The sequence below is a fragment of the Pteropus vampyrus genome, unplaced genomic scaffold, assembly GCF_000151845.1.
Source record: "Pteropus vampyrus isolate Shadow unplaced genomic scaffold, Pvam_2.0 Scaffold151, whole genome shotgun sequence".
In the NCBI taxonomy this organism is placed as follows: Eukaryota; Metazoa; Chordata; class Mammalia; order Chiroptera; family Pteropodidae; genus Pteropus; species Pteropus vampyrus.
The window spans coordinates 4,926,599-4,953,589 of NW_011888932.1; the positions used below are offsets into that span (position 1 = coordinate 4,926,599).

Sequence of the window (26,991 nt, forward strand, 5' to 3'; positions counted from 1 at the left end):
AGGAGTTCTGTTAATATTTAGTCAAATCTGGTCAGGTGTTCCCATTTTGGATCACTTTGTGTGTAAAGCTGGGTTAATCCACAGTGCCAAAGCAATTTAATATGTTATTATTTTAAGCCAGAAAACAATCGGTCTTAGTGGCAATGATATATACAGTTATACACCGCTTGACAATAAGGATACAGTCTGAGGAATGCGTTGTTAGATGATTTTATTGTTGAGGGAACATCATAGAGTGCACTTACACAAACCTAGGTGGTATAACCTACTACACACCTTGGCTGTGTGGTGTACCACTGTTGTATGTGTGGTCTTTTGTTGACCAGCATCATTATGCGGTACATGACTCAAGTGGTTATGAAAGCTTTTTAAGAATAGGTTAAAAAGCACATGAAGAACCTGGAGTCAGAACTATAGAAGAGGCTGGAAAGCCATTCGGAAGACAAAGGTAATTTGCTTGGATGATTCAGAACCTAGGTGAACATCAAAGGAAACAAATAATTTAGTAATCACAGTCACTTCATACATTCATGAAATGCAAAGGCATTTATTTTCAATTATTTGCCTATATATCATAGAAATTTCTGTTGCTTTAGATATATTTTACTGTTTCAGTGTAACCCATCCATGGAATAAAAGGAAAATCTTTTATTTTCCATCTTTTCCCATTCTACATTACCCAAAGAAGTAATAAGTAAGTAAGTAAAAGGAGATACTCAAGTATGGGTTATAATAGATGATGAGACGGAATGATTTTTGTTTTCTGTTTCAGAAAATAGGCTATTACATTTAGTTAGTACAAAATTAATAATGGGCTTTGCTAAAATTTTGGGTATGTTACTGTCTTTTCCTGTTTCTCCTTTATTCTACCTCTTTCCTTAGTTCCCTAAAGCCCCCAAAATTTGCTTTCAAATGTCCCTTCTTTAGGAAAAAGTAAGTAAAATAGAATTATTTCTAGAGGACATAGGAAGAGAAAGACAGAGGGACCAATCTTTTATCATTCTTTTCAGCCAGTTTTATACTTTCTCAGATAACTTCTGACTTTTCCCAGAATACTTAAGCCTTAGATTTAAGTAGCACATAAATCATTAATGCTTTTATCTTAACCTACAGCAAAGCTAGTTCAGGGCCTGTGAATTGGATTTACTAAAGTTATAAACTCTTCAGGTATGAATCAAAACAAAACTGGTTTTGTTTTTATTAAAATAGTGAGATTTTTGTCATATTGATTACTGATTTGCTTTTATAGAAGGTAAACATGTTGGGAATTGGTAAGGTGGTTTTTAACTGACATTTTGGACTTTTTGTGTAATTGTGGCAGGATTCTGACAGTTGATTCATTCAAGAGTAATCAGTAACTGCATAGCCTATGGTTTTAAGTTAACTCACTTTGAATACTAAAATTTTAAGAAACTGGTATTTCACAGAGGAAGCTTTGATGTGTGTTGTTATATTTACGTGCATGAATCTTACCAATACGAAGGTATTTTAGTTATATAAGTTTAGTATTTAAATATTTTAATAGAATTAGATACATAGGTTAGAATTTATTGTGATGATCTTAATAAGGATGTCAGAATCATTTCAACAGTAAATAGACTTGTTTGCTAGGAATAGCAATATGCAGGTTTAATTCAATTTTAAAACACCGTTTGCTTTTAATGGCACAAATTTTTAGCATTCTCTTTGGGAGAAGGTCAGGATCAGCTATATCTTTATTTATCTTTATTTTTGAAAAGTCACATTATAACAATATTAATACTTAATACACTTCATAGTGCTAGAGATGTTCCATCTGTGAATCTCCAGACCTAGAGAATAAAGATTAAAATGTGAGAGATGGAATAGTTTTTGAAGTATATACATAACCTGAATTATATAGATAAAAAGAAACCCCAGCGTGGGAATTATGAAGAAGAGTTTGCTGCATTCATTCCTTCACAGTTTATCTTAAAGTCAAGCCCCAACTTTAAGTGGTTGGTTAACTTAGGAACTGTTTTCCTGGTCTAATCTGTAAATGATGCCTTAGGCCTTCCTGGCTGGAAATCAACCTCTTTTCTTCTTCCTCCCCCCTTCATAAGCATTTATTGGTAAGTCAGTTTTGGTACAACGGGTAGAAGAAGAGTATTGAGTCCATCCATCAAATGGCCCTTGAACAGCCAACATCTGCTGCCACATGCAGTCATTTATGACTAAGCTCCTGATGAGAGGAAGAGGGAGCCACCTCTTTTGCAGCCAGAAGATGAGTACCATTCCAGCCTTATAAAACCACTGTTAGTGCTTGGTAACTTTATTGCTTCAAGGTTAAAGGACAGGTTTAATTTCAGATAAAATGTTTATCTTTTCAGAAGTCTATTTTTTCTATCTGCAGGTGGCCCCTTTAGCTTATGCAGATGTGATTGTTCCTCTTTTTGGTATAGTGCTTAGACAGCTTATTTTTTAAAGCATAATATGCAAGTGTAGTCCACATTTCTGTACTTTTATTTATTTTGTATTATGTCCATTTTTCTTTAAAATCTCTCGACCCAGCACATCTTATTTCACACTCTATCAGGATGATGTACACTTGATCTTTGGTCAGGTTTTCAGAAAGGCAGTATATATTCATATGTAAGTAAGGGCAGTATAAAGCAGTAAGACTGCCTAGTTCAAAACTTGGCTGCACTATTTGTTCAGTGTATGACTTTGGACAAGTTACTTAATGTCATTAAGCTTCGGTGTTATTATAAGGATGATCTGTGTAAAAAAATTAGCATATCGGGCACATGATAATTACTAAATCTTACTAGTTATTCACAAAATTCTGAAAGAGATCTATAACCTTAAAACTGAAAATCCACTATACATTGTGATATACTCCTTTCCCACATATCTATACTCTTAACCACTTGTACGAATGGGAATAAAACACTGTGCCACTTCATTGTGATGTTTTGATTTAAGTTGAGGAAAGACCTTTAGAACCTGGCAGAACACAGACTTTGACAATATAAACCAATCAGAGATTTCTCTGGTACAGGTGACTGACAGGCCCTAGAATAATGTACTGTCAGCCATGTTTTTTTCAGCTTTTAGTCTTTTTCAGAGGGAAATAACAAAGAATGTTTGCTTTACAGGATATCATTTCTGTTTACATCAGAATATTTGGGGGCAAATAACAAATCCATCTTGAGTGGATTAGGCAAAATGAATTTAGTGTAAAGCAGGGTAGTATGTAGAGACCTGAGAGACACAAGTGCCACCAAAACATGTTTTCTGTTTCTACTTGTCTACATGGTGGTGTCCTTTTTTCAGACTGATTTTCTTCATATGCTCTCAGTTCTTAGGTCTCCCAAATTTACTGCTTGAGATAATCTGTCTTTACTTAGTTGCTGTTGGTAAAAATCTAGAAACAAACTGTAGCCAAGCTCAGATCATGTGCCCATTCCAAACCTATGGCCAGAGAATGCAGTGATCCCATTTGGTCAGATGTCATGTGGTCCACTAGATGAGCTTTCAATCAAAATACATGCTTGGAATGGAGGAAAGAACATATCTGGAAGAAAATGAGTGTAGAAGTAGAAAGAAAGGATTGGGGGCATACAGCAAGAAATGATTCTTACATGATACTTGCTAAAGCTCTAAGTACTTCCATTAGCACACAATAGGAACACATTAATGTTACTTAAATTTGAAACTGAGGATTCCTAAGCAAAATTGATACAGGTTTGTATTGTAGTTGTAGCCCAGTGTTTGCTGCAAGATCTTCACTTTATACCTTAGATCAAGTAAGATACTTTTCATACTGACTGTCAAATTCTAAATGTTATATTTCTTAGTTGGTCATGATTGTTGCATACTAACTTGTTGCTTACTAATTTGATATTCGGTAACAGATTAAGATAAAAGTTAATATCTAAGCAAAAGCATAGTATCACTATATACTCTCTGTTTTTATATTAAGCAAGCATTTTCTTCATGGAATAGTAAGGATTATTTTCTTTACACATGATAGAATCCACCTAAAACTAACTTTGAGAATAACATTTTAGATATTTATTAGAAATTTTTTAGAACTTGTTTTTATTAATCTTTAGAAGTCATATGAATATCTGGATCCAAGGAATGTCTGGAACCAGAGATTCAGGGTCAGACCACTCTTGACCCATGGTTAAATCCTATTAATTTCTTTTGCAGGGTCTCTTAAGTTTTTTCTTTACTCCAACCACTTATTTAGATTCTAATTATATAACATGACTTATAGCAGGGATTCCAACTTAGTTTAGTCTCCTTGGCAAACCAAATCTTTCCCTACCTGACTCCATCTTGAATATTCGTCGTATGTATGATTTTCCCTAAGCCCTGTTGTAGTGTTAATCACTGCTCAGCAACTACTCTCAAACTGAGTCAAAAGTAGGGTATAACAGATCCTTTTAGAAACTTAAGTAAAACTAGAGAAAATAAGTTTAAAATAGCACCCCTAACTTCCTTTTTGTAATTACTACAGATACCTTCTGCTCTAATCAGAGTAACCTGCTAATTCATTTTTGTTTCTATACTGGTATAGTTGTTATTTCTTCTAACTTAAATTACTTTTTTTCCATCTAGTGTTCTATTAGTTTCTTCAGATTGAAGCAGTTCTGCAAATGCACTGCAATTGGCCATTCTTGACTCTCCTCTGTTCTCTGCCTAGTCGATATTGGAGGTGTTGCTAAATTTTCTTTGAGAAAAAGATTTTTTAAAATGAGACACTTCTCAAATATATATCCAAGAGGAATAAATCTTGGCCTAACCATGATGTCAGACATTCCACATTCCTGATAGTGGTTTTAAAAATAAAAATTTCCTTCCATGCCATTAGAATGTCACCTATCCTTTTGACATGTAACTGAGCTAGATGGCATATGTTAGTGATAAGCTTTATTACCTCCCACTGTAAAGACTGAATTGCATGTATCTTAGAACTGTGAGATAAGTGGTTCTCAGTTATTACCTGTTCCTTACAAAAATTCAGATACTTAGGCTTCACTTCAGCTTTACTAGATCAGAAGCTTTGGGGCGGGACTCGACAGTCAATTTTAATAAGTTCTGAAGGTGATTAATAAGACAGACCAAAGGGTAGAGAGCCTGAGGACATTTATTTGATAATCTACCTATTTTGTGTGATCTCTCAAGGTATCAGTTAACTCAGTTGTAAAAATTAGAGGCAGTAGTAACATATATTGGGGTAATTTTAAAGATGAAATAAATATGAAACAAGTTTTTCATGAATTCATAAGGTCCATGTAAATGTTAGTTGCAAACTTACACTAAAGTGTTTTTCCTGGTTTGGCCTTTATTCATACTAATCACTTCAATTGCTCTTGTTCCTAGTGGTGACTTCAGTTGTTAAGCCTACTTCTAATTCACTGTGTAGAATGAATTTATGGAAAGTATGAGCTGGAATTAAGAGGTCTAGATGTTATGTTTTTCTTATTAAAGGTAGCAAACACTTCCATCTGAGATTTTGGAAAATCCAATAAGATTGTGTAATATTCTCACTGTGCTGTTATTTCTGTCCAGAAATGCCTGGCACGTGGAAGACACTTTATGGCAGCTGTTTGTTATTACTATATGTACAACCAACCTTTTCTATATATCTTTCTCTCATTCTACTTTTTGTTTGATTTTGAAGTTATGTTTTAGTTCTTAAATCCTGACTCCTAATTCTCAAATTTCTGTCTACCGTACCAGATTCTTGGTACATGGACCAGATATCTGCATGGATGAGATCCTTGAACACTTCAGATACTGTCTATGTTACTACACTTTGAGAGTTACAGTATGAGATGTCAGTTAAGTGTGCCAGCTGGTTATCCAGCTGGAGCAGTAGCACCTTGCCTGACAGTTACCACTTTTCAGGTGTGGCTGCTGCAAGTCATTAGTCAGGCCTCTGGATTGATTTCTCTTTCAGAAATAGATTCACAGACTTACTAGAATATTCATTTATTATGTAAAAGAAATGTTAAACAGCATTTTCTATTTCTATAAAAAAGGTTTTTCAAATCATAATCATTAGTTAACTTTTTGCACATGAATTCTGAGAGACGGGAGTTAATTATGTGATTTAAGTGGTTAGTGTCATCAGATTATATTATCCAGTTCGATGTACCCATCTGCACTGCAACAATATTTAACACATGGGCCAGACTTATTTCTGTCCATGAATAAGGCTACAAGACTACTGGAAAAATACAACACATGTCTTGTTTTATGATTATCCTTTTACTAGGTTCTAAATTGACTCTTTCTGTTAAGGTTTTCTACTGTGTATGTGTGTGTGTTGTGCATGTGTATAATATGGCCAAGTGATTTGAGTTAGTTTTCTTTTTATAATCAGGAGTCATTTCTCTGATACTTCAGTAATATGTCAGTAATCATATTGATTACTCATTACAGTGAGTACCTTCTGTGGGAAGTTGATTTCATTTCACTGCATATGGATATTTCTTCATTTCACCCTCAGAGGATATGTTTTTGTGGAGTTTGGGGAGGTCTCTAGCCAAGGCAGCATGGTGTACTGATAAAGACTCTGGACTTTTGGAATTAAATTTGAGGTCTGGCTCCACTATTAACTTGTGTGATTTTTAGAAAAATGGCTTAATCTGTCAGCCTCAGTTTCATCTCTAAAATGGAGATAACAGTTTTGTAAGGTAGATAGTAAGGATTGCATGAGGTGATTTTTTTACATAATTATAGATAATAACCCTAGAAAATATTATGTGGCTAATGCAATTCAGTATCATTGCTGTTTTCTTTTAATGTATTTGATCTGGCTGTGAATTTCTTCTCCTTTTCTGGGTTTGTTAACTTAGTTTATCATCTATTTTCTACTTATTCTATTTCCCTACTCCCAAATTACATATACTCTTAAAGTGTGAGCATCCATACATAGTATTAACTGATGGTATACATTAACTGAATTAATTGCACAAAAGAGTTCTAAATCAATGTCTTTTTTTATTATAGTTAAACATTTTGTTCTTAGTAATTTGAATTGGTCAGTCTCTTACAGAAATTCTTAAGAGACTAGAATTTTCTTAGCTTTCAGAATTATTTTCACTTTCACTTTTTATGATTTGAGAATTCTTGATACAATTCTAAGATTATTCTTTGTGGAATGAATACTATAGATTTGTGAATTACAAGAATACAAAATAACACTTATTCAGAAATTAACTTTTCATTTTGGTCTATTTAGGAAGGCGACATGCCAATTCATGAACTTCTCAGTCTTTATGGTTATAATAGTACAATTCGACTACCTGAAGAAGATGAGGAGGAGGAGGAAGAGGAAGAAGAAGTTGAAGATGATGAAGATGCCGATAATGATGATAACAGTGGCTGTAGTGGGGAAAATAAAGTAAGGTTATACACGTATATTTTTAAGATTGTAGTGTTTATTCTTGTTGGAGTTATAATTTATGAGCACATTCATTTTGACTGCTTATATTTTATAATAAATCTTTCTGACATACAGAAATATGTAATAAAAATTATAAGTCCCCTGCAATCTACTTCTGAGAGATGATAGTTTTGGCTGTGTCTTTCTGATTTCTTTTTAATGCCTATTCTAAATAAATTTGTACCAGCTTTTAAAAAATACTATTGTTTTTAAGTAATAAAGGCTAATTGGAAGTTCTGTATGCATTTTTTTATTTTGTTTTAAAATAATTTTAGATTGACAGAAGAGATTCTAAGATAGTACAGAGACTAGATACTCTTCACTCAACTTGCTCTAATGTTAACATCTTATGTGACCATGGTATATTTGTCAAAACTAAGAAATCAACACTGATACTATACTATTAATTAAACTACAGACAATTCAGATTTTACCAGTTTTTCATCTAATGTCTTCTTTCCTGTTTCAGGATCCAGCCTAGGGGGCACCATGTTGCATTTAGTGTATATACTTTAATTTTCTTATATTTGGAATACGGTGACCTTTTATCGCCAACAATTTTCTTTACATCTTTAATTTATGATCACACAGGAAGAGAATATAAAGGATTCATCAGGTCAAGAGGATGAAACTCAGTCTTCCAATGATGATCCATCACAATCTGTTGCTTCTCAAGATGCCCAGGAAATAATTCGCCCACGTAGATGTAAATATTTTGATACAAGTAAGTGCTATTGATTGCTATAGTTCAGATATAATTTTTACTCTTTAATACACATGGCCTGACATTCTGGTTGGGTTTTTTTTTTTCATTGCTCTCTTTTAATTCATTTATTCTGAAATCTTGCTCAACAAAAATGGGATTTTGTTCAACGTTATTAGTTAGCATGCTGGGCCCTGTTGTCCATGGATATACTACAGTAATTGTTGTGTCATTATACTACTTGGTTTTGAGTGCGCTCCTTTTCCTCTGACCCATTTTTAAATTTAGTTTGTTTCATGATCATCTTTTCTTATTTCTCCTAGTCTTCTCAGTTTTCATTTTCTACTTTCTTTGCCTTCTTAGCCTTTATTAGATAAATTTATAAGCATTGCTTTCTCTAATCAATGGCTCCTAGATCTAAAGAAATGGTTGACTCTTCAGGTAGAAGTACGTTATACATAATTTTTCTACAGTTGTGATCTAGTCAGAAATGACCAGAAGTTGAGACATTTCATCTATCTTGAACATTTGCATGCTTCATCTGCTCCGCAGTATTTCATTCTAAGCAGGAATCATAAGTCAGCTCTTTGATAAGGAAAACTCACTTTCTGTTATTAGCTTAAATTTGTGGTCTAAATTTCTATACTTTAAAAGGAAGAAAAGTACTTGAGGGACAATAACTCATGACATGTAGTGATGTAATAACTGCTTAAACATGGCTACTGCTTTGTATGAGTGATTTCTGTTACACATTTAGTTTAGAAATGAATGTAATGCTGCTAATAATTAAGTTTTGATTAAAGATATGGTCTAATTAAAAAGTGTACCAATGCAAGGAGAAATTAATTACTGAAATAATTGTGTTAAGTTTAAGTTTGGGGAATGTATTCATCCCTTAATGAGCAGATCAGTTGCCAAAGTGGGATGCTAAGTGACTACCTCTTGAAACAATATTTATTTCTTACTTCTTATATTTCAGTTCTCATGATGCTTAGAAGCTGTACATAGACTACCTATCTTAGTTTTTTGCATAGGAAGAATTAATTGCTATATGTAATGTTACCCTTTTGAACTTTGTGTACCATTTTAGAGTTTTCAGATTTCTCACTTCTTTCTGTAAATACATTCTTACTTCAAAATATAAACATAAAGCAACTTGCTTGCTCTGAATTAAACAGAGGTTGGGAAGAATGGAGGTCTTCATACGTTACCTTCCCTTCAGGTGCTTCCCTCTAAAGTGATGCTGTAAAGTTCTCAGTGATTCAAGGAGCACTGTTTGGAAACCACTGTTTTGTCCAAAGTCTCATTTATAAGGAAGAAATTGAGATCATATAATTCTGTCACCAGGCTGTTTGTAGAATTAGATTTAAAAAACAGGTTATTTTGATTCTAAAACAATTATTTTGCTCAAGTTTTTTAGGAAATCATTTAACAAGATTACAGTTGTCTAAGATTAGTATTGTCCTAGAAGGTTTATGGGTTTGTTTTTTTGTTTTTGTTTTTGTTTTTTTAACTGATAGAGTATTATTTGATACTAACTCTGCAAATATGTTTAGGCATATATAAACATTTTGATGGTAGATATAAAAGTAAAATACATAAATACAGATGTGGACAGGATAAGCAATCATTTTATAGTATTATTGTCTTACTTATTCTAGATAGCGAAATAGAAGAAGAATCTGAAGAAGATGAAGATTATATTCCATCAGAAGACTGGAAAAAGGTAGTTAGAGCCATATTTTCCAAGAACTTAGATAAATTAACATTTAAAAAGTCAAGTGTAATTATTCTTTTACTATCTGTATATGTTGATAAAGTTGAGGTAAGCCCTTCTGTGACATTTAAATGTCAGGTAGATGTTCAGATTTCCCCTAATACATTAAGATGAGAAAAGTATTTATCTTTTTATAAAATAAATTGGTATAGAAAGAATTAGCCTTTGTGGAGTAAGTTGGTCCTCAAACAAAGATTCAGAATCCAAATTTCAGAACTAGTACTGAATTAGACTTACGTTGCAATGTAGAAAATACTACATATTTTATACTTGGGAAATCAATTGTAGAGGCTTCGGTACTTGATAAGTAAATTTTGTTTAATAATTTAGATACAAATTTTTCCATGTTATATTCACATTGATATTTACAACCCTAAGTATATTGCATGAAGAGATGGATTTGGGCTTCTCTAAAACTGCATACTTAAATGTTAATTTCTAAGACGAATCTAAAGATAGTATATTGACACAAGTTTTAAATTATAAAATTGTATAACATTGTTTAATCAGACAATTACATTGAATTAATTTTAAGCTGTTGCAAAGCAATTGACTTATGAAAATTTATCAAAATGTCTTGTAAAATTATTTAGAGCAAATTGTTTGTATAGAAGAAATTAGGTCATTCTTGTTGAGAGAGATCACTTGATTTCCCTCTTAAAAACTCCATTGAGTTTTTTGTTGCTGTTCTCTTTCCTAGGTCTGATTTTAAATTTAGTGCATATAAACCATCATTCTTTGAAGGCAGAATAGCCCAGAACATCAAATTGAGTGGGCTATCTTAAGTCATGATTGTTTAATAAGTACTTCTTAAGTCATGATTGTTTAATAAGTTAATACTTTTGAATTTTCCCTGTATGTATGTGTGTCTAAGTAGTTTTAAGGTTGTTGTTTTGGGATGCCTGGGGTAGACTTAAAAAAGAGGGGACCCCCTTGCTGATTAAAATAAGGGAATATATTTAGAGTTTCTGTTAGGAAGAATAAAGTATTCAGTTGAACTTGGACTGAGCTACCCAAGGATTTTGGAGTTCAGCCAGAATTGATCTAGTTATGAGTTTCCAGAGATGTTTAGAAGAGAGACATCAGTTTGAGTTAGAATGGTATGGGAAGGTTAGCTCAGTATAGTATATATTAATTCATTTAAGTGAATGCTGAATAAATAATAGGACTGAAGAAAGAAAACGAGTCACAGAAGTTACTCTTTGTGCGACCTGTTTGGGCAAATGGTTTTTAGTCCATTTTTTTCCTGACTTTTACATCACGCAGACAGAAATTAACATGATAAAAATCTAGAAATCTTGGGAGTCTTCTTAAGCTGATATTTTCCACCACACGTTCAAGTTTATATATCTTTTCTCCAACATAAGTTAATTATTTTTGTATCTGGAGTGTTTAGTATAGTAGTTAATTAAACATTATTATTTTTTTTTTAATGAAGGAACAAAAATCTCAGAGGAGGGAGAACGGGGGGAGGTGAAGCCTTCTTTGCTAGAAAGTATTAGTTTTTTCCTCAGGAAAAGTATGTAATAAAGCAGACCATCAGACCATGATAAATCCAAATTGTTTTATTTTATTAGTATGATTTTGTTGCAGTAAAAAATTTTCCAGATTCAGAAATTCATTTTCTAGGGCTTATAAGATAAAATCGAATTTTTATAGTAACTAGGGCAGAACAAACAGCTTTGAAATCAAACCCGAGTTCAAGTTATAGCCCTGAAACTTACTAATAGTATGTTCTTGAAGAAATTAAATTAATTTTGAGTTTCATCTCTTCGCATACAATATGGGAATAACAATTTTAGTCTTGTCAAAGTTGTTGAGGATCTAATGAAAATTACACATAAGATACTTGATACATAATACTCCTAAGTGCTATTTCCCTTCCCTTTCCTACAGAACAGATTAGCAGGTGAAAAGAAGTGTTTTGAACTCAATATGAAAAAAGAGTTATCTTTGTAGTATTTCAGAAGTTCTTAGCTGTGGTTTTATGTTAGAATCTTGGAGGACTTTTAAATATCTTCCTCCAGAGATCCTAATTTAATTTAATCATATCCAGGCTCCTATCTATTATTAACTCATTCATTCTAATCCAGATATTGAGATTTTTAGAAATGCCCCAGCCAGGGTTAATAACTTGACTATCTATTCTCTGGTAGGCATAGATGAGTAAAGTTAAAAGAGGCACAAGAAGTGACAATAAAGTACTCCTTTTTATATTGAAAGACAAAGAAAATTCTTATATAACAGTAGAGAAAACTTCTGTAATACTCTTTTTAGAAAACTGGCTGGTTTTCCAACACAGGTATAGCAATAAATTTATTACATTGAGCATGTATTTGAATTTATAAATTCAAATAAAATGAAATTCTAGCAATAAATTTATTACATTGAGCATGTATTTGAATTTATAAATTCAGATAAAATGAAATTCTAACATCAGTGAGGTTACAGCCAGAGAGAGGAACTTTTCAGACCCTAAGAATTATTTAAATTTAGATCGATCCTTTTGTAGTTCATAAGCATGATGATGGTGTGTTCATGCTGTTGTGTGAGCTGCGCCTCCCTCAGACCTTGTTCCGGCATTAACACATTTCCCATCTAGCGTAAAAAAAAAAAAAAAGAAACTTACACCATGATTTTGTACCTTTCCTGCCTATGTCTTTATTTTGAAAATGCAGTAAATTTATTCTTAACATTTAGCAAAAGAAGATCTGTGTAATCTTGGTCCCTATGTGTTGTAAAATCTCATTAGTGGTGATCTCCAATGTCTGTCTTTCTGAACAGCCAGTTTTCCCTAATCTGTGATTTGACTATATGGTTCGATTACCAAATTTCCTAAAATAAGATTTAATTATGTTTTGGGGAGGTTACTTTTTCATTTTGTATTATTTTAACGAAAGTCAGGCACTAACTTGCTTATTCATTTGGTTTGGCATTTCATCCATTTTGACCTCTACTGAGCTTTCTACAATTTTCCTTTATCTTAAAGCTCTGGTTCTCAGACTTAAGTGTATGTCACAATCACCTGGAGAGCTTGTTAAGTTCTGGTTCAGTAGGTCTGGAGGAGGACCTGAGCATTTGCATGTCTGTTAGTTTCCCAGGTGACACTGAAAACTGCCGATCTAGGAACCCTAGTTTAGAGTATACTCTGAAAATATCTAAATTTGACTTCGTTTTTTAGTGTTTGCAATTATCTTATTAATTTAATAGTAAGAATTTTTTTTTAATTTTGAAGTACTTTGTATCCATTGACTGTTGTGTTTCACCCCATTATTATTACTAATATTTTCATCCAATCATATTCAAGCTCCTATCTATTATTAACTCATTCATCCTCACAATACATCTCTGAGGTAGTTAATTGGTTTTATCTGTATTTTATGACAGAAACCAGGAACAGTTTACCCAAGAAGATGATGATGCTTGAAATGGATATAAAATCTGTTACTACATCTTGCTAATGTTTTATGTTATTTTTAAAATAGGAGATTATGGTGGGCTCCATGTTTCAAGCAGAGATTCCAGTTGGCATTTGTAGATACAAAGAAAATGAAAAAGGTGGGTTATTAGTAAATTTAATGATTGAATTCATGCTTTTGAAGTGATGAACTATTTTATAATGAGATAAGAACATGACAGCTTATGTTACTCCATTGATTTATGAAAAAGAACCCTGTAGTTCTATTCAGAAGAAATAAATTTTCTGTTTTTACAGTTTTGTTCATATAAGTCTAGTGAAAAAGTGAATTCTTTTTTGGTATTAAGTGACTTAAAACAATCCAACTTTTTTTCCTCCATATTTTAAATACTCTAAATAAACCCATTTATAACCTGTATAATTTAGATTTTAAAAATTATTTTATGTCAGTGGGAGCTGTTGGACAGGTTTAAAAACTTGAGTAAATCAAAATAAGCATATTTGTTTCTGCAACTTTTACTGTTATTACCTACTAAAATTGAGTACTTTGATATTTGTGCATTTAAAATATTTTGAGGAAACAACTTGTATACTTAAATTTTACATAGGTTTTTTTTTTCATCCTTTTATCAAAAAGTCCTAAGGTAAGTCACAAATACTGAAACTTCCAATAACGTAAAATAATTGAGGATTTTTATTTTTATTTTTTTATTTTTTTGAGCTTATTTCAGATTATTCACTTTGGGTGAGCTTGAGAAAGAGAGAGGGCGTGAGTGAGAGAGAGAGAGAGAGTGTGTGTGTGTATGTGTGTGTGTGTGCGCGCGCGCAGTGAGCTCCTATGCATTGTGACATCACTCAATACCAGAAATCTCTTCATTTTTTTAAATTTCATTTTCTTCTCCACATTTCAAAATATATATGCAGAGCCTTCTAAAATTGTAGAAGTCTTTTGTTGTTTGATTATAGCATTCCTTCCAAAACTTTACTTTAAATTCTAAGTGTGTACCTGCTTTTAAGGCAAGCAGTAGATCAGAGACAGTTAAGGGAATACCACAGGCCAGTAAATTCTAGTAACAGCAAAAATGTTTTAACATTTGCATTCACTTTCAGGTTAATTCCTGTAACATTAAAGGTATCAATATGGGGTGACCTTGTTATATAGAGATATTCTGTGCATATGTTTTGAGAATATATTGTAATTATATACAAAATTAAATAATCCATTAACTTTTGTATTTATTTTTTGTAATTGAATTTTGGATGTTATACTTTACTTATATATTATATAATGGTTAGTACATGTTCACCATTAAATTCTTTGTCTTCAAATAAAAAACAAGGTTAGACATTTGTTCCATTTTATTAAATTCTTTATTAAAGAAATTCCATTACAAACTTGTTAAATTTTAACTTGAAAAATAGCAGATTTTGTCTTTGAAAATTGTGTTTTTTGTAAGTAGGTAGGTAAAATAGTTCAGTTTTATCTATGGCAAGTTAGTACTATGGCTAAATATAGTTTTTTTATCTTTTAATAAGTTTTATCTTTTTATTTTAATATGTTTGTATTATCAGATATCGGAGTGAATAAATGATCACAATCTCTGATCTTTAAGGGTTTAAATTTTGGTTTAATGTTTTCAGTTTTACCGTAATTTTAGAAAGCAATTATATTTAATTTTTTTCAGGAAAATCAGTGATTTATGAAGCTTTCTCTCTTTGAGAATTTAAGTGTTTGGATCAGATTTAGATCAGATTTAGATTGTGTAAGGATCAGATTTAGATTTAGCAGGGCAATGCTGTCTCAGAGGGGTCACTGTGGTAAAAAGAGCCTCTCCTCAGCTTTATAGTTACAAGAATTCAAACTAGTCATGATACCTAGAATTTGCTTTCATTTAGGTTGCTCTAATTGAAACAAACCAAACTTGTGAAACTACTTACTATGTAAACCACACTGTTAGAAATAAAGCTGTCAAAGGGTTAGTGCTGATTAGTGCATTCTTACAGAAAAGTATTTTTATCGGCTTGATGAGCACACATTCAAAAGGGAGAGCATTTGGTTTGGCTGATTTTGATAAAAGTGCCATAAAACTAAGATATTTCGATATCTTCACTGCAGAAATTGTTCGGCAGATGGATTAGAATTTTTTCATTGATTCAAGGAAACCCTATTGACTGTCCTGGAGAGACATGGATAAATTTTTTCTCTATGATGTCTATTTTTTTTTACTAGGCTCTATGCAGATTATATATTGCTTATCAGTTATCACTCATAATTCAAAAAATTATATTAAATAAGATTTATTAGTTATAGTCACATTTGAGACATCTTCCTTTGAACCTGTATCTATTTTGGTTACAGAACCTCAACTATACATTAACATTTTCTTAAATTTATGTAAGTCATTTATTCTTAATGCAGTATAATTACTTGTTTATTCATCTTTGCACCCATAATACCTAGAATGATCCATGTCACATAGGCACTTAGTAAATGGTGGCCAAATTATTAGGTGGGTACAGAATAGTGTTAGCAGAACTGAGTCAATAAACTTGCATCAGTATCTAGGCATTTGACCGTTGGACATGTTATTTAACTTGTTATTCTCATCTATAAAAGAGCTATAATAGAGCATTTATTGATAGAGCTTGTTGTGAAGATTTACATGTGACATTTTTATGAGTAGCACTTACTATGTCTGGCACATAAGTGGCATTTACTAGTCAATAAATGATTAATCTTATCTATTTAGGTTTTAGTATTCAGATTTTCAAAAAGCATCAGTTTATGCTCTTTTGCTTCCAAGTAACAAAAACTTCATTCAATTTAACTTTAGCAAAAAAGAATTTACTTGATTTCTTTACTGGAAAGTTCTGGCTTCCAATATAACTGTATCGAGGAGTTCTTATTTTATCAGGTGTCCCCTTCCTCTCCCTCTTTCCTTTATTGCCAGACAAACTAAGATGGCTACTGGGAACTCCTTCCTTATACTTTACACTGTCCTTATAGCTAGAAAACCAGCAAAAATGAAGACTTCTCCACCCCTCTTTGCTCCTGCAAAAATTATGGAGAGCCTCTGTTGACTCAGCTTGAGTCATACACCCAGCTAGAAGTAATTACTGTGTCCAGAGAGATGAGTGAGTACCTTTTTTCACCCTGGCTCATTTATCTGTTTTGGAGCTCCTGGGGGTGTCAGCTCCACTCAGCCATATAGAAAGGGTTTAATTCCCACAGAATTGCTGTGCGGATGAAAGGCATGATTTTTCAAAGCTATGTATGTGCTGTCACTTCCATGTACTACAGAGTAAACACTGCAACTTTGTTATAAGACTAAATAATTCGAATGTTGGCAATCATCCTACAATGCACCAGAACCAGATTGCACCTCCCCATCCCCACCACTAAGAATCATCTGGCTAAAAGTGTCAGTGCTGAGATTGAGAACCCTAGACTAAGTTAATTTAGAATTAGATGGGCTACTTAGGAAAAAATAAAAATTAAGGTACAGGGTATTCCTAGTCAAATATTTATGCTTGCATGATATAAGTTTTAGAGTAAGTAAGTGATAGGTAGGAATTATGAAGCAGTATATAACAAAGGACTGTGGAAATGGTTGTTTCTAATGAACATTTGACAAGTTGATTCTTAAGTTACTGAAAACTGAACACGTGCTTTACCCTTAGTTGATAATAATACTGTTGAAACAGGCATTTCATTTAACCTATATAGGTTTCCCTCACTATTCCAAAAGCAGAGAGTGCCTCTGAAACCTTTCATGACCTTAAACGGCTTAAAGCCAAGAAGCAATTACAGTAATGTACCCCGCTTCACAGGTGATACATTCTCAGACCACCCCCACAGTAAAACCATAGATAGTACCAAACCCTGTAGATACTATGTTTTTTCTTAATACATACATACCTATGATAAAGCTTAATTTATAAATTAGGCATAGTAAGAGGTTAACAATAATGAATAATAAAAAAATTATAACAGTATACTGTAATAAAAATTATGTGAATGTGATCTCAAAATATCGTACTGTGTTCACCCTTCTTGTGAAGATGAGATGATACAATGTCTACATGATGAGTTGAAGTGAGTGAGGTAAATGATGTAGATATTTTCTGACCACAATTGACAGCAGGTAATTGAAGCCACAGACAGCAAACCATGTATAAGGAGGGACTACTGTTCTCTTAATTTAAATGGAAAAATATTTGTCTACGGCCATGCCACCCTGAACAAGCCCAATCCCATCCGATCTCAGAAGCTAAGCAGGGTTGGGCCTGGTTAGTACTTGGATGGGAGACCACCTAGGAGACCAGGTGCTGTAGGCATAAAAAATTAAAAATAAAGGATTGTAAACTGACAAGTTCCTTGCAATCTGTGAGGTCAACCAAGAATTACCTTGCCAAAATAAATAAATAAATAATAAATGGAAAAATATTTGAGCATTTCCAGACCCCAAAAGTAACCTCTCAAATCATACCAAATAACACTTAAAGCCTAAAATAACACTAACATATAGTAAAAGCAGGAAAGATATATGGCTTTTCTAATACCTTAAGACATATTTTTGCTAACAGATGCACAAAGTAAATTGAGATAAAGCGCAGATGCTCACACAGTTCCAAGCTATGGTGGCTTGATGCTGATTGTAGTTCCCAGGACAGAAGCTTGGGGGTGCCACTCTTGCTCATGTGCACTGTCTAATGGCTCACAGCAAAACATGTTGAATGACACTTTCACGTTTTGTATTTTTTCATAAGAGCAAAAACCTCTTCAGATAGCTTTTAGTTGACGAAAATAAGTACTAAAGTAAAAGTAAGGTCTTTCATAAAAGCAAAGTGGTATAACTGGAACATTTGAAAAGCAGGACATATCTGTCATTAATCACAGTGTGACCTTTTAAGAATGTGGAAATTTCTGTTGTAAGCCTTATTATTACACCATAATGCTGATTATGGATCAGCATTTTCATCCTTACATAGATAGAATTTTTACGTAGACATCAGAAATGGAGTAACAATTAAAAAATTAATAAAACTGGAAGTTTATGAATATGCATTTATTAATTTCCCAGATTGTGGAAGTTTGTTTATGGTTTTATAGTGATTTCCCAGCTTTCTGCGTTATTTCCCCCCACTCGCACACATATACAATGAGCTTTGTTAAAATATTTTGACAGCTCATTTTGCTTATCTGACAAGTTTAACTTGATTACATAAAATACCATAGGAAGCACTCCCTTAGCTAAATATACTAGTTGAGCTCCTGCCTCTGAACTCTTATAATCATTTAAATTATATCTTCCAGTAATATAAGGTATAGTTGCTTTTTAAAAGTTCGAATATTTAGGCTTGGTTATTCATTTAGAATTACAGTTTTAGAAGATGCCATTACATTTGAGTGATATTTCAAAATCCAGTACATTCATGTCACTTTATAGAATTATAATAAACTACTTTTTTCTTTCTGTTGCTACTAAAGAGGTTTTTTTTCCTTCATATCATATTTATAGACATTATTTTTCCTCAGTACTTTAGTGTGTTTTATCATACTGGAGTATTTCTGAATATGATCTCTTGGCATTTAGTCATTCTACAACAGATATTTAATAAGTATCAGTTGTGTTGACTTTTATTTTGATCATAGTCAAAAGTCATTTAGAGTATAAATGTAACTGGAAAATAATTTGGTCCGTTTCGGGAAAGGCAGTGTAGTATATTCTCTGTGAAAATAATGCTAATTTTTCTTACTGCATGTTTTTTTCTTATGGTTACTTAACGAAATCCATTAAGTTTCAGGTGTATAGTTCGACAGTAAGACATATATATATTGCATTGTGTGTTCTCCGCCTATAGTTAGATTTCTTTCTGTCACCACATTTGACCCCTTTTACCCCATCTACCTCTTGCCTCCCCCTTCCTCCCCACCCTCTCATAACCACTAGTCTATTTTCACATAGTCATTTTTTAATATAATTGCATAAAATGAAGTATCATATTCTCAGGGCTATCCTATTGGCTATCTAGGCACAATTCTAGGGGCCTGACTTATCGTTTGGTGCCATCTGGTGATGCTTGTGTATTCAGCTTAAATAAGGACATCTCTGTGTCCTGTGGCTACCTGGGACTTCCAGAATCCTTTCAGAAATATCTCCCAAGTAGTTTGTGCTTATTTCATAGGGTTTATCTGGGCATATCTAACTGAGAGAACACTAGAGACTCAGGGACCCACCCCACATCTTCCTCTTTGTGAGTCAGGGTTTACTCCTAAGGCCTTATCCACCCCCCACTCATCACTCGAAGAATATAACTGTAGTCTGCTCCTTTCAGCGAACAGAGGTGAGCAGAGAATATAAATCAGTAGCAGTATATCCAAATTCACTTTATCATGGGAGTTTTATTGTATTTACAATTTAGAATTTCCCTAGGATTATACCAGCAGATCAAAAAAGGAATGAGATTTATGAAGAAAAAGTTTCTAGAGATTATCCTTCGAGCTGTAATTTAAGAATACAAATTTTGGAAAACAAAGGTAGAAGAATATTTTAAAGTACATGTATATGGTAGTTCAGGGCAGGTAATTTGTGTGAAAACACTTAACATAGTGCCTGGTACATAGGAAATGTTTAATTAACTATTAATTTCTTTTTCACAAAAAAGGAACATTGACACTTAGTTATTCTTTGTCTTTTAGATTCAAAAATCTTTCTCCAGCTGGCTCTTTCCTATTGACTTGTAAACGATTATGTCTCCTGTCTTTAAAAACCAACCAACAAAACCAAAATTCTTCTTCAACTATACTCCCTCTTGAGCTACTGCCCTGTCTCCTTCCTCCCTTACAGCTGAACTTTTTAAGAGTTTAATATGTTATTTCTTCACCTTCCATTTATTCTTTACTCATCTCCAGTGTGGCTTCTGCTTCCATCTCTGGAATGTTCTTGAAACATTTCTCTCCTTATTAGTAAATCCAGCATACCTTTTTCAGTTTTCAACCTGGTCATTTAATAGATTTTACCAGTCTATAACTCCTTAAAACATTTTCTTCCCCTCGCTGCTGTGGTGCCACACTTTTCTATCTTGTGACTGTTCCATCTTCCTATCATTTAGAATTCCACAAGGCTCTCATCTTAGGTTCTCCTTTACTTTCACTTTTTAAATGTTGATGAAACTTAGGTTTTAATCTTATTATAATGGAAATTCTGATGAAACCTGTGCTTTAAAAAAAAAAGTAATAGCTTTTGTTGTGAAAAAATCTTTATACTCAATACATTTTTAAGCGTCATAGAAAAATGTAAAGAAGAAAAAATTGCTCCATATCCCACCACCAAGAAACAAACAGTGTTAACATTGACAAGTAATCTTTTAGATAACTCTTTTCAAAAATATTGAACATGCATCAAATCTTAATATATTCCAGAATTGTTTTAAAATGCTTGAAATCCTTACAGTCCTATATATTAGGGTTGTTGTTCTCATTTCAAAGTTGAGGCAATGATGGGAAGTAACTTGCCCAAGGTTATACAGGTAGTATGTGGTGATGGTGCTGTTCAAACTGAGAGATCTTGGAATTTGGTAAACTCAAGCCAGATGAGGCCGGATTTGGAAGGGGTACATCTCTGTTTAGAATGCTTATTCACCAAGGCTATGAATGCTGCCCAAGAATGAAGTCAGACAAGTAGTAGGACCACAGTTTACCTCTCAGTTCTTAACTCTTAAGTTTGAGTTGTTTATTCATTGATATGTTTTAACACAAACTGCATCAATTTTTGGCATTTTAAAAATACTATATTTTACTAATTTAGTATATGAAAATGATGATCAGCTCCTGTGGGACCCCGAGTACTTACCAGAAGATAAAGTGATTGTATTTCTTAAGGATGCATCTAGAAGAACAGGCGATGAGAAAGGTGTAGAAGCAATTCCTGAAGGATCTCACATAAAAGACAATGAGCAGGTAAATGAATAAGAAATTACTGTTATAATTTTCCCAAAATAAATTAACCATATACATTTTTAAATGTAAATGCTGTCACATTCAGTGTTGTTATTCTGTCCACCAAAATTCCTGTAGTTATCAGAATCTGAGATTATAATCAGCATAAGATAACGTAGTATTAACACACTTCATAGGTATGATTTCAGCTCAAATAAACAAAAATCTTGATATTTCAGTTTGTCTGTATATATATTTTTTTAGGCTTTTAAAAGTTCCTTTAGATATACCTGAGAATCTGGATATCATCAAATTGGGAATACACATCTGGTATAATGTTATTATACACATGGTAGACCAGTGCCCCCCACAAACCTAATGACATCATTATGTTTTTTACCTTTTTTAGTCAGTTTTTTTTTTCTGATTTGTTTAAAATTATCTTAGCCTAAGAACCCCAAAAAGGCAAAAAGAAGGCATTCATAATCTTTATAAAATAATTTATTTTTCTAAATTGCTGGGATACTGTGGCTGCCAAGAGAGTATTTCCCTGTTTTCTACATATTTAGAGTCAATTAATTGTCAGGATTGAGTGTTTGTTTTTCCTAAATGCTCTGTGTGCTACATTCAGTAAAATTAGTTGTCCTACAGAAAGGATGAAAACACTGGATTCTAGAGAAGCTTTTACTCTCAAGAAATTGTAGCTTTAAACTGTTCATAGTCTGGGTCACATATTGAAGCCCTTTATTTTCTAGGCATTATATGAATTGGTTAAATGCAATTTTGATACAGAAGAAGCATTGAGAAGATTAAGATTTAATGTAAAAGCAGCTAGAGGTAAGCATAAATATTAAAGTTTGTTTTCATGAAATAGCAAAAATTTAAAACTTAAGCTCTTCAGTCTATCTAGCTATAGCCTACGTTTAGTAATACTGATCTTTCTGAATTCAGTAAATATTTGCTGAATAATAACTTTTTAAATAATTTGTATATAACACAAGTTATTTTACAGGGCATTAGGAGGAATGAGATTAAGGCTGTCCCTTTAAGGGAAATTAAGGCCTTTTAAGTAAAAATACATAATACCTTTGAATTTCAACACATTTGTATAAATATTTTATTATTTGATCTTGGTAGTAGCCCTGTGAGCTAAATAATGAGACAGATGTTACCATCATTTTAAAACTGATAATACTGAAGTCTCTGAACTCAAGTTTAACTTTTAACCAAGGCAAATATAATTCATAAATAATGAAGTCATAACTAAAATCCAGGGTTTTTTATTTTTAAACTCTTAACTGGCTCCCCGCCTGCTTCACTAAGAGTACTGTTTTTATATTATTATGTAACAAGTAAAAGATATTCATTGACAAAAATTGGAGAGCCTACTAAATTCTAAAGACATAACTATAAAAAAAGTCCCTGCCCTTGTGGTACTTAGAGCCTAGGTTGGGAAGTTCAAAAATAGTTATGAGTTCTTAAAGGATAATTACAGGGTGCAATTCAAACTTTATGCAGTGGGACTTAGTTGGGGGAAAGTGTGAGGCTGTTAGGGAAAGCTTCTAGAACAAAGTGATAACTTTTGCTAGGATGTGAACTAGCTAACTGAAAAGCGAATGAGGTATAGGAGACAAAAAATAATTGTAGGCAAAAGGAACAGCATGCACAAAGTCTAAAGAAAGAACATTAGCAAGTTTAAAGACTTGAAAGGTGGCTAGTATAGTTGGATCATAAAGAATAAAGGAAAACATACCCCAAGTTCAGGTTGGAGAGTTATGGACCATATCATCCAAAATTGTATTAATAAGGAGTTTTTCTCACTTTATCATCAATAATAGAGCTTAGCGGTAAAAGTTGCATTTTTATTTGCAGTTTGTGACCAGAAAGCTACATTTTTATTTGCAGTTTCTTTGTTATATATATATTTGAGGAAATATTGCCTAACAGTTTTTTTTTCCCCCATATTTTCAGAGGAATTATCTGTTTGGACAGAAGAGGAGTGTAGAAATTTTGAACAAGGGCTGAAGGCCTATGGAAAGGATTTTCATTTGATTCAGGCTAATAAAGTAAGTAATGATATATATTCTCTCTTTTACAAAAAGAAATTTAGTTAACCCACATCATCTTATATCTTAATTATTTTCTTTTAAAAGTTCTGTAATGAATATTTTAATGTATTGGGAGTTAGGGAATTATTATAATATAAGCACACCTAGACTTCCTGATATTTTCCAAGTCACTGTTTTCAGTGGATGATATTAGAAGCCTGTAAGAACTGGACACATTGACAGATATGTTTTTCAGCTTCCAGGTGGGATGTGTATGTACATTGCAATTATTTAAAGCTATTTTCCACATTCTGTGACAGATTTTTTTAAGAATGATCTTTAGAATAATTTTGTAACTTTAAAGCATTTTTTAACATGACATTTACAATTAAAATATTTTTTATGTTTGCTTAAGTTCTGAGTGGTCTAAAACCACTTTTATTTAACATAATCATCATTCTGTATTGGTAATATCAATCATACAATGTTATTGTATACCCAAAAGAACTTCATAGTCACTTGCAAATTTATTTTTACATTTAATTCTCTTGCAACTGAAATCGGGTAAAATTTTTAATAGTTATTACACCGTTATATAGATTAGGAAAATGTGTCATTCTTAAGGGAAATTAGGACAGGCAAAATTTAAATCTCAGAGTTTAAATTTAAGAAATTAAGTAATTTCTAGGCTTATAAATATCACATTTTTAGCAAATATAAATGACAGGTAGCTTGGTTTTACATATTTCCTACAGATAGCATCTAAGTCTTCTGTGATGACTTTGTCTAGGATGATGTTAAAAGTATGTGGACTTACATGGGCTTATGTCAAAAGCTCTAAATAGTCTGTCACCACAGTCTTTTTTTTTATACCTCTGGATGGATTGGATGGTGGCTATTTCAATACATATTTAACAGTCATAGTAAAAGTATGGCTTATAAATCCCATAAGTTTATTTTTTAAAATTTTATTGCATATTAACTCTTGATTATATTGGTGCATTTTGACATATGACTTCAGACATAACTAATAAGAGACAAATTTTGAGTCTTAGCACTGGTGTCAGAAATGTATCTATACCCCTTAATGTTGTGTCCAAATCAATAATCTTCAGTATAGTGAATAATGTTCTATTAAAGGAGTGCATTTTATGCTAATGACTGTCATATATGTTTCTGATTTAAAAAAAAAAATACATTGTTTTACGGTTGAAGGGACAACATTTTGGATAACAGATTTCTAGCTTCCCTGCTTGAATTCAAACACTACTGACCAAACCATGCTGGTTTATCTATGGAGGAGTCTCCTGGAATGATAAATTTACGTAACTAGAAGCAGTAGTACCCATCCATTCCCACTCACTGCAATCTCATTTTTTAAGAAATGAGAACTTATTAGGTGATTTGAAACTACTAGCCAAAAACGTCTTAACATAATATTGAAAATAAGACCTTGATCAATGTATGATTGTTTGAGGTGGTGATATTTCAATGTTACAGAAGTGAGCTGACCTATACCTAATATACTAGTTGTTCTAGTGAACAAAGAAGATAGTAATTCTTTAAGAGGGAGAAGAATGATCCAGTGAAAACATTAAAACTTTGTTTTTACACTTGGAATGGAGGTTTGGATCTTAATCATAAGTTCTGTTATGCAGGCTTATTTTTGAAAATTGTTCATAATATTGTTAACTTTGCATGCCCCAAAATGTCTTTTCAATTCTTAATTTTAGAAAAGTACAATTGACATGGCTCGTATCTATCTAGAAATACTAGGAGGCAGAATACTAGGAGGCAGAATACTAGGAGGCAGAATACTAGGAGGCAGAATACAGACAAGGAGACAAAAAAGAGCTTGAGAAGATGATTGGTTCTTTTTCGTTTAGAGCCCTAATAGCTTGCAGTCTTAGAGCAACATAGACCAAAGTTGTAAAGTGCAAACAGAAGGGAAGAAAGAAAAATATCTGCCAGGTAATGAATTAAGGATGTCATCATATTGACCTCAGGCGCACAGTCAGTCCCACAAGATACCTATTTCAATAGAAATTTGTGGGTTAAAGTAATATCATCTTGCATCCCAAACACTCATGCAGATCCCCCTTTTTCATTTTAAACTCCATGTTTTATTATATACATCAACCCTACCAGCTCTCCAAGCCAAGTGGCAAAAAAAGGGAATTTTGTTAACATCATTTGACAATCCCATAGGTGTTGAACATTATGTAAGGGGAACCCATGCAGTTACACAAATAGGTATAGCACTGGAGTAACTTAGTAAATAAAGCATTAGCATTATTTATAATAGCTTTTATCTCACTGTGGAATGAATATTCCCTGCCTTTTCTAGATACTAAAATAACTAAGTGTATCACTGTTGGGAAAGTATTTACAGACTCTTCATAACATTAATTTTAACTCAAATGCCACTTATAGACATCTTCAATAGAGGAGTTCTTGTTTTTATAGTAAATTAAGATGAAAGCATAAACATCTGAAGACCTATTGTCAGTATATTTCTCTTAATGAAAATTTAAAAAGAATAGTTTTTAACACAGCTGCTGTGTTGTATTTTATACATAGTATTACATATTATTTAAGGCCAGCTAAATTTGTTTTCAAACTTCAGATTTTTTTATGAAATAACTCTTAAGGAGGAGATGATTCTTAAAAACAAGTATTTGTTTCTTACAGGTCCGAACAAGGTCAGTTGGTGAATGTGTAGCATTCTATTATATGTGGAAAAAATCTGAACGTTACGATTTCTTTGCTCAGCAAACGCGATTTGGAAAAAAGAAATATAATCTTCATCCTGGTGTAACGTGAGTTTATTTTTTCTTGAGAAAATTGTAATTTTTAATAAGTTTACATTAGTTTAAATTTATCTGTTGACATCTTTATAATACATTTAGATTTCAAGTGTCTTATAAAGTATTGTAAACTACAGTTCATATTATTTGAAACAACAAATATAACAAAGCAAATATTATGGTGTGTGTTTTAAGTAATATCCCTGAGAGGAAATGGATCAGAACACAGATGTGAGAGCATGTTTTTGATGTATTCCATTTAGTATAAGCACATACAGTTTTAATCCAATAACGCTATAAGAGCAGTGAGAGGAGAAAAGAGAGACTATCTTTTCTAAAACTGTAGGGCCATGTGCCTAATAGAGGCACTTTGAAGAGGAAGGGAAATTAATAGTTTTCCTTGTCTTATCTACTTTTGATCCACGGAACTAAAATAAGATTTGAGTATAGATGATATAAAAGAGAAAATACATACGGATATAATAAATCAGGTCATATTGTATTTTTTTTTTTTAGTTATAAAGTTTTTTACATAGGAAAGAACATGTGCATGATGACTTACCTTTTCCTACATTTCCTAACACCTTTCATCTAATAGAAATAATTTTAATAATTAGTAACGCAACTTTAGCTTACTCCCAGTAGTACAGGGAGTAGGGGTTATTATATCCACTCTGTATGCTCAGTGCCTTTTACATCTAATCCAGTCCCCATGCCCCAAATTCTCTTATCCTTCTTCAGTCTAGCTTTGCAATGAAATGCTGTTGCCACTAGCCTCAGTCTAGCTTTGGCATTAAACATTGTCCCCACTGCCACAAGTAATTTATTACTTATGTACATAGAGTATTGAGCCCTTCCTTCCACATGAGTTAT

The 26,991-nt window shown here is 32.6% G+C and overlaps 1 protein-coding gene and 2 non-coding genes across 10 annotated transcripts in view; all 3 read left to right on the plus strand.

The window, feature by feature from the left end:
- The window catches only part of MIER1 (MIER1 transcriptional regulator), a 57,131-nt gene that overhangs the window by 21,231 nt on the left and 8,909 nt on the right, over nucleotides 1-26,991 (plus strand). For all 8 annotated transcript variants that reach the window (XM_011369593.2, XM_011369591.2, XM_011369594.2 and 5 more), the window contains 8 exons: nucleotides 7,220-7,381; nucleotides 8,015-8,147; nucleotides 9,788-9,852; nucleotides 13,389-13,461; nucleotides 21,133-21,284; nucleotides 22,019-22,100; nucleotides 23,235-23,329; nucleotides 26,003-26,130. In XM_011369593.2, coding sequence (XP_011367895.1) covers nucleotides 7,220-7,381; nucleotides 8,015-8,147; nucleotides 9,788-9,852; nucleotides 13,389-13,461; nucleotides 21,133-21,284; nucleotides 22,019-22,100; nucleotides 23,235-23,329; nucleotides 26,003-26,130 — 890 coding nt within the window. The remainder of the gene's footprint in view (nucleotides 1-7,219; nucleotides 7,382-8,014; nucleotides 8,148-9,787; nucleotides 9,853-13,388; nucleotides 13,462-21,132; nucleotides 21,285-22,018; nucleotides 22,101-23,234; nucleotides 23,330-26,002; nucleotides 26,131-26,991) is intronic.
- Nucleotides 12,404-12,507, plus strand: LOC111745288. The gene has a single exon (XR_002782588.1). It is a non-coding gene; the product is annotated as a small nucleolar RNA U13 (small nucleolar RNA).
- On the plus strand, nucleotides 17,542-17,659 carry LOC111745327. The gene has a single exon (XR_002782594.1). It is a non-coding gene; the product is annotated as a 5S ribosomal RNA (ribosomal RNA).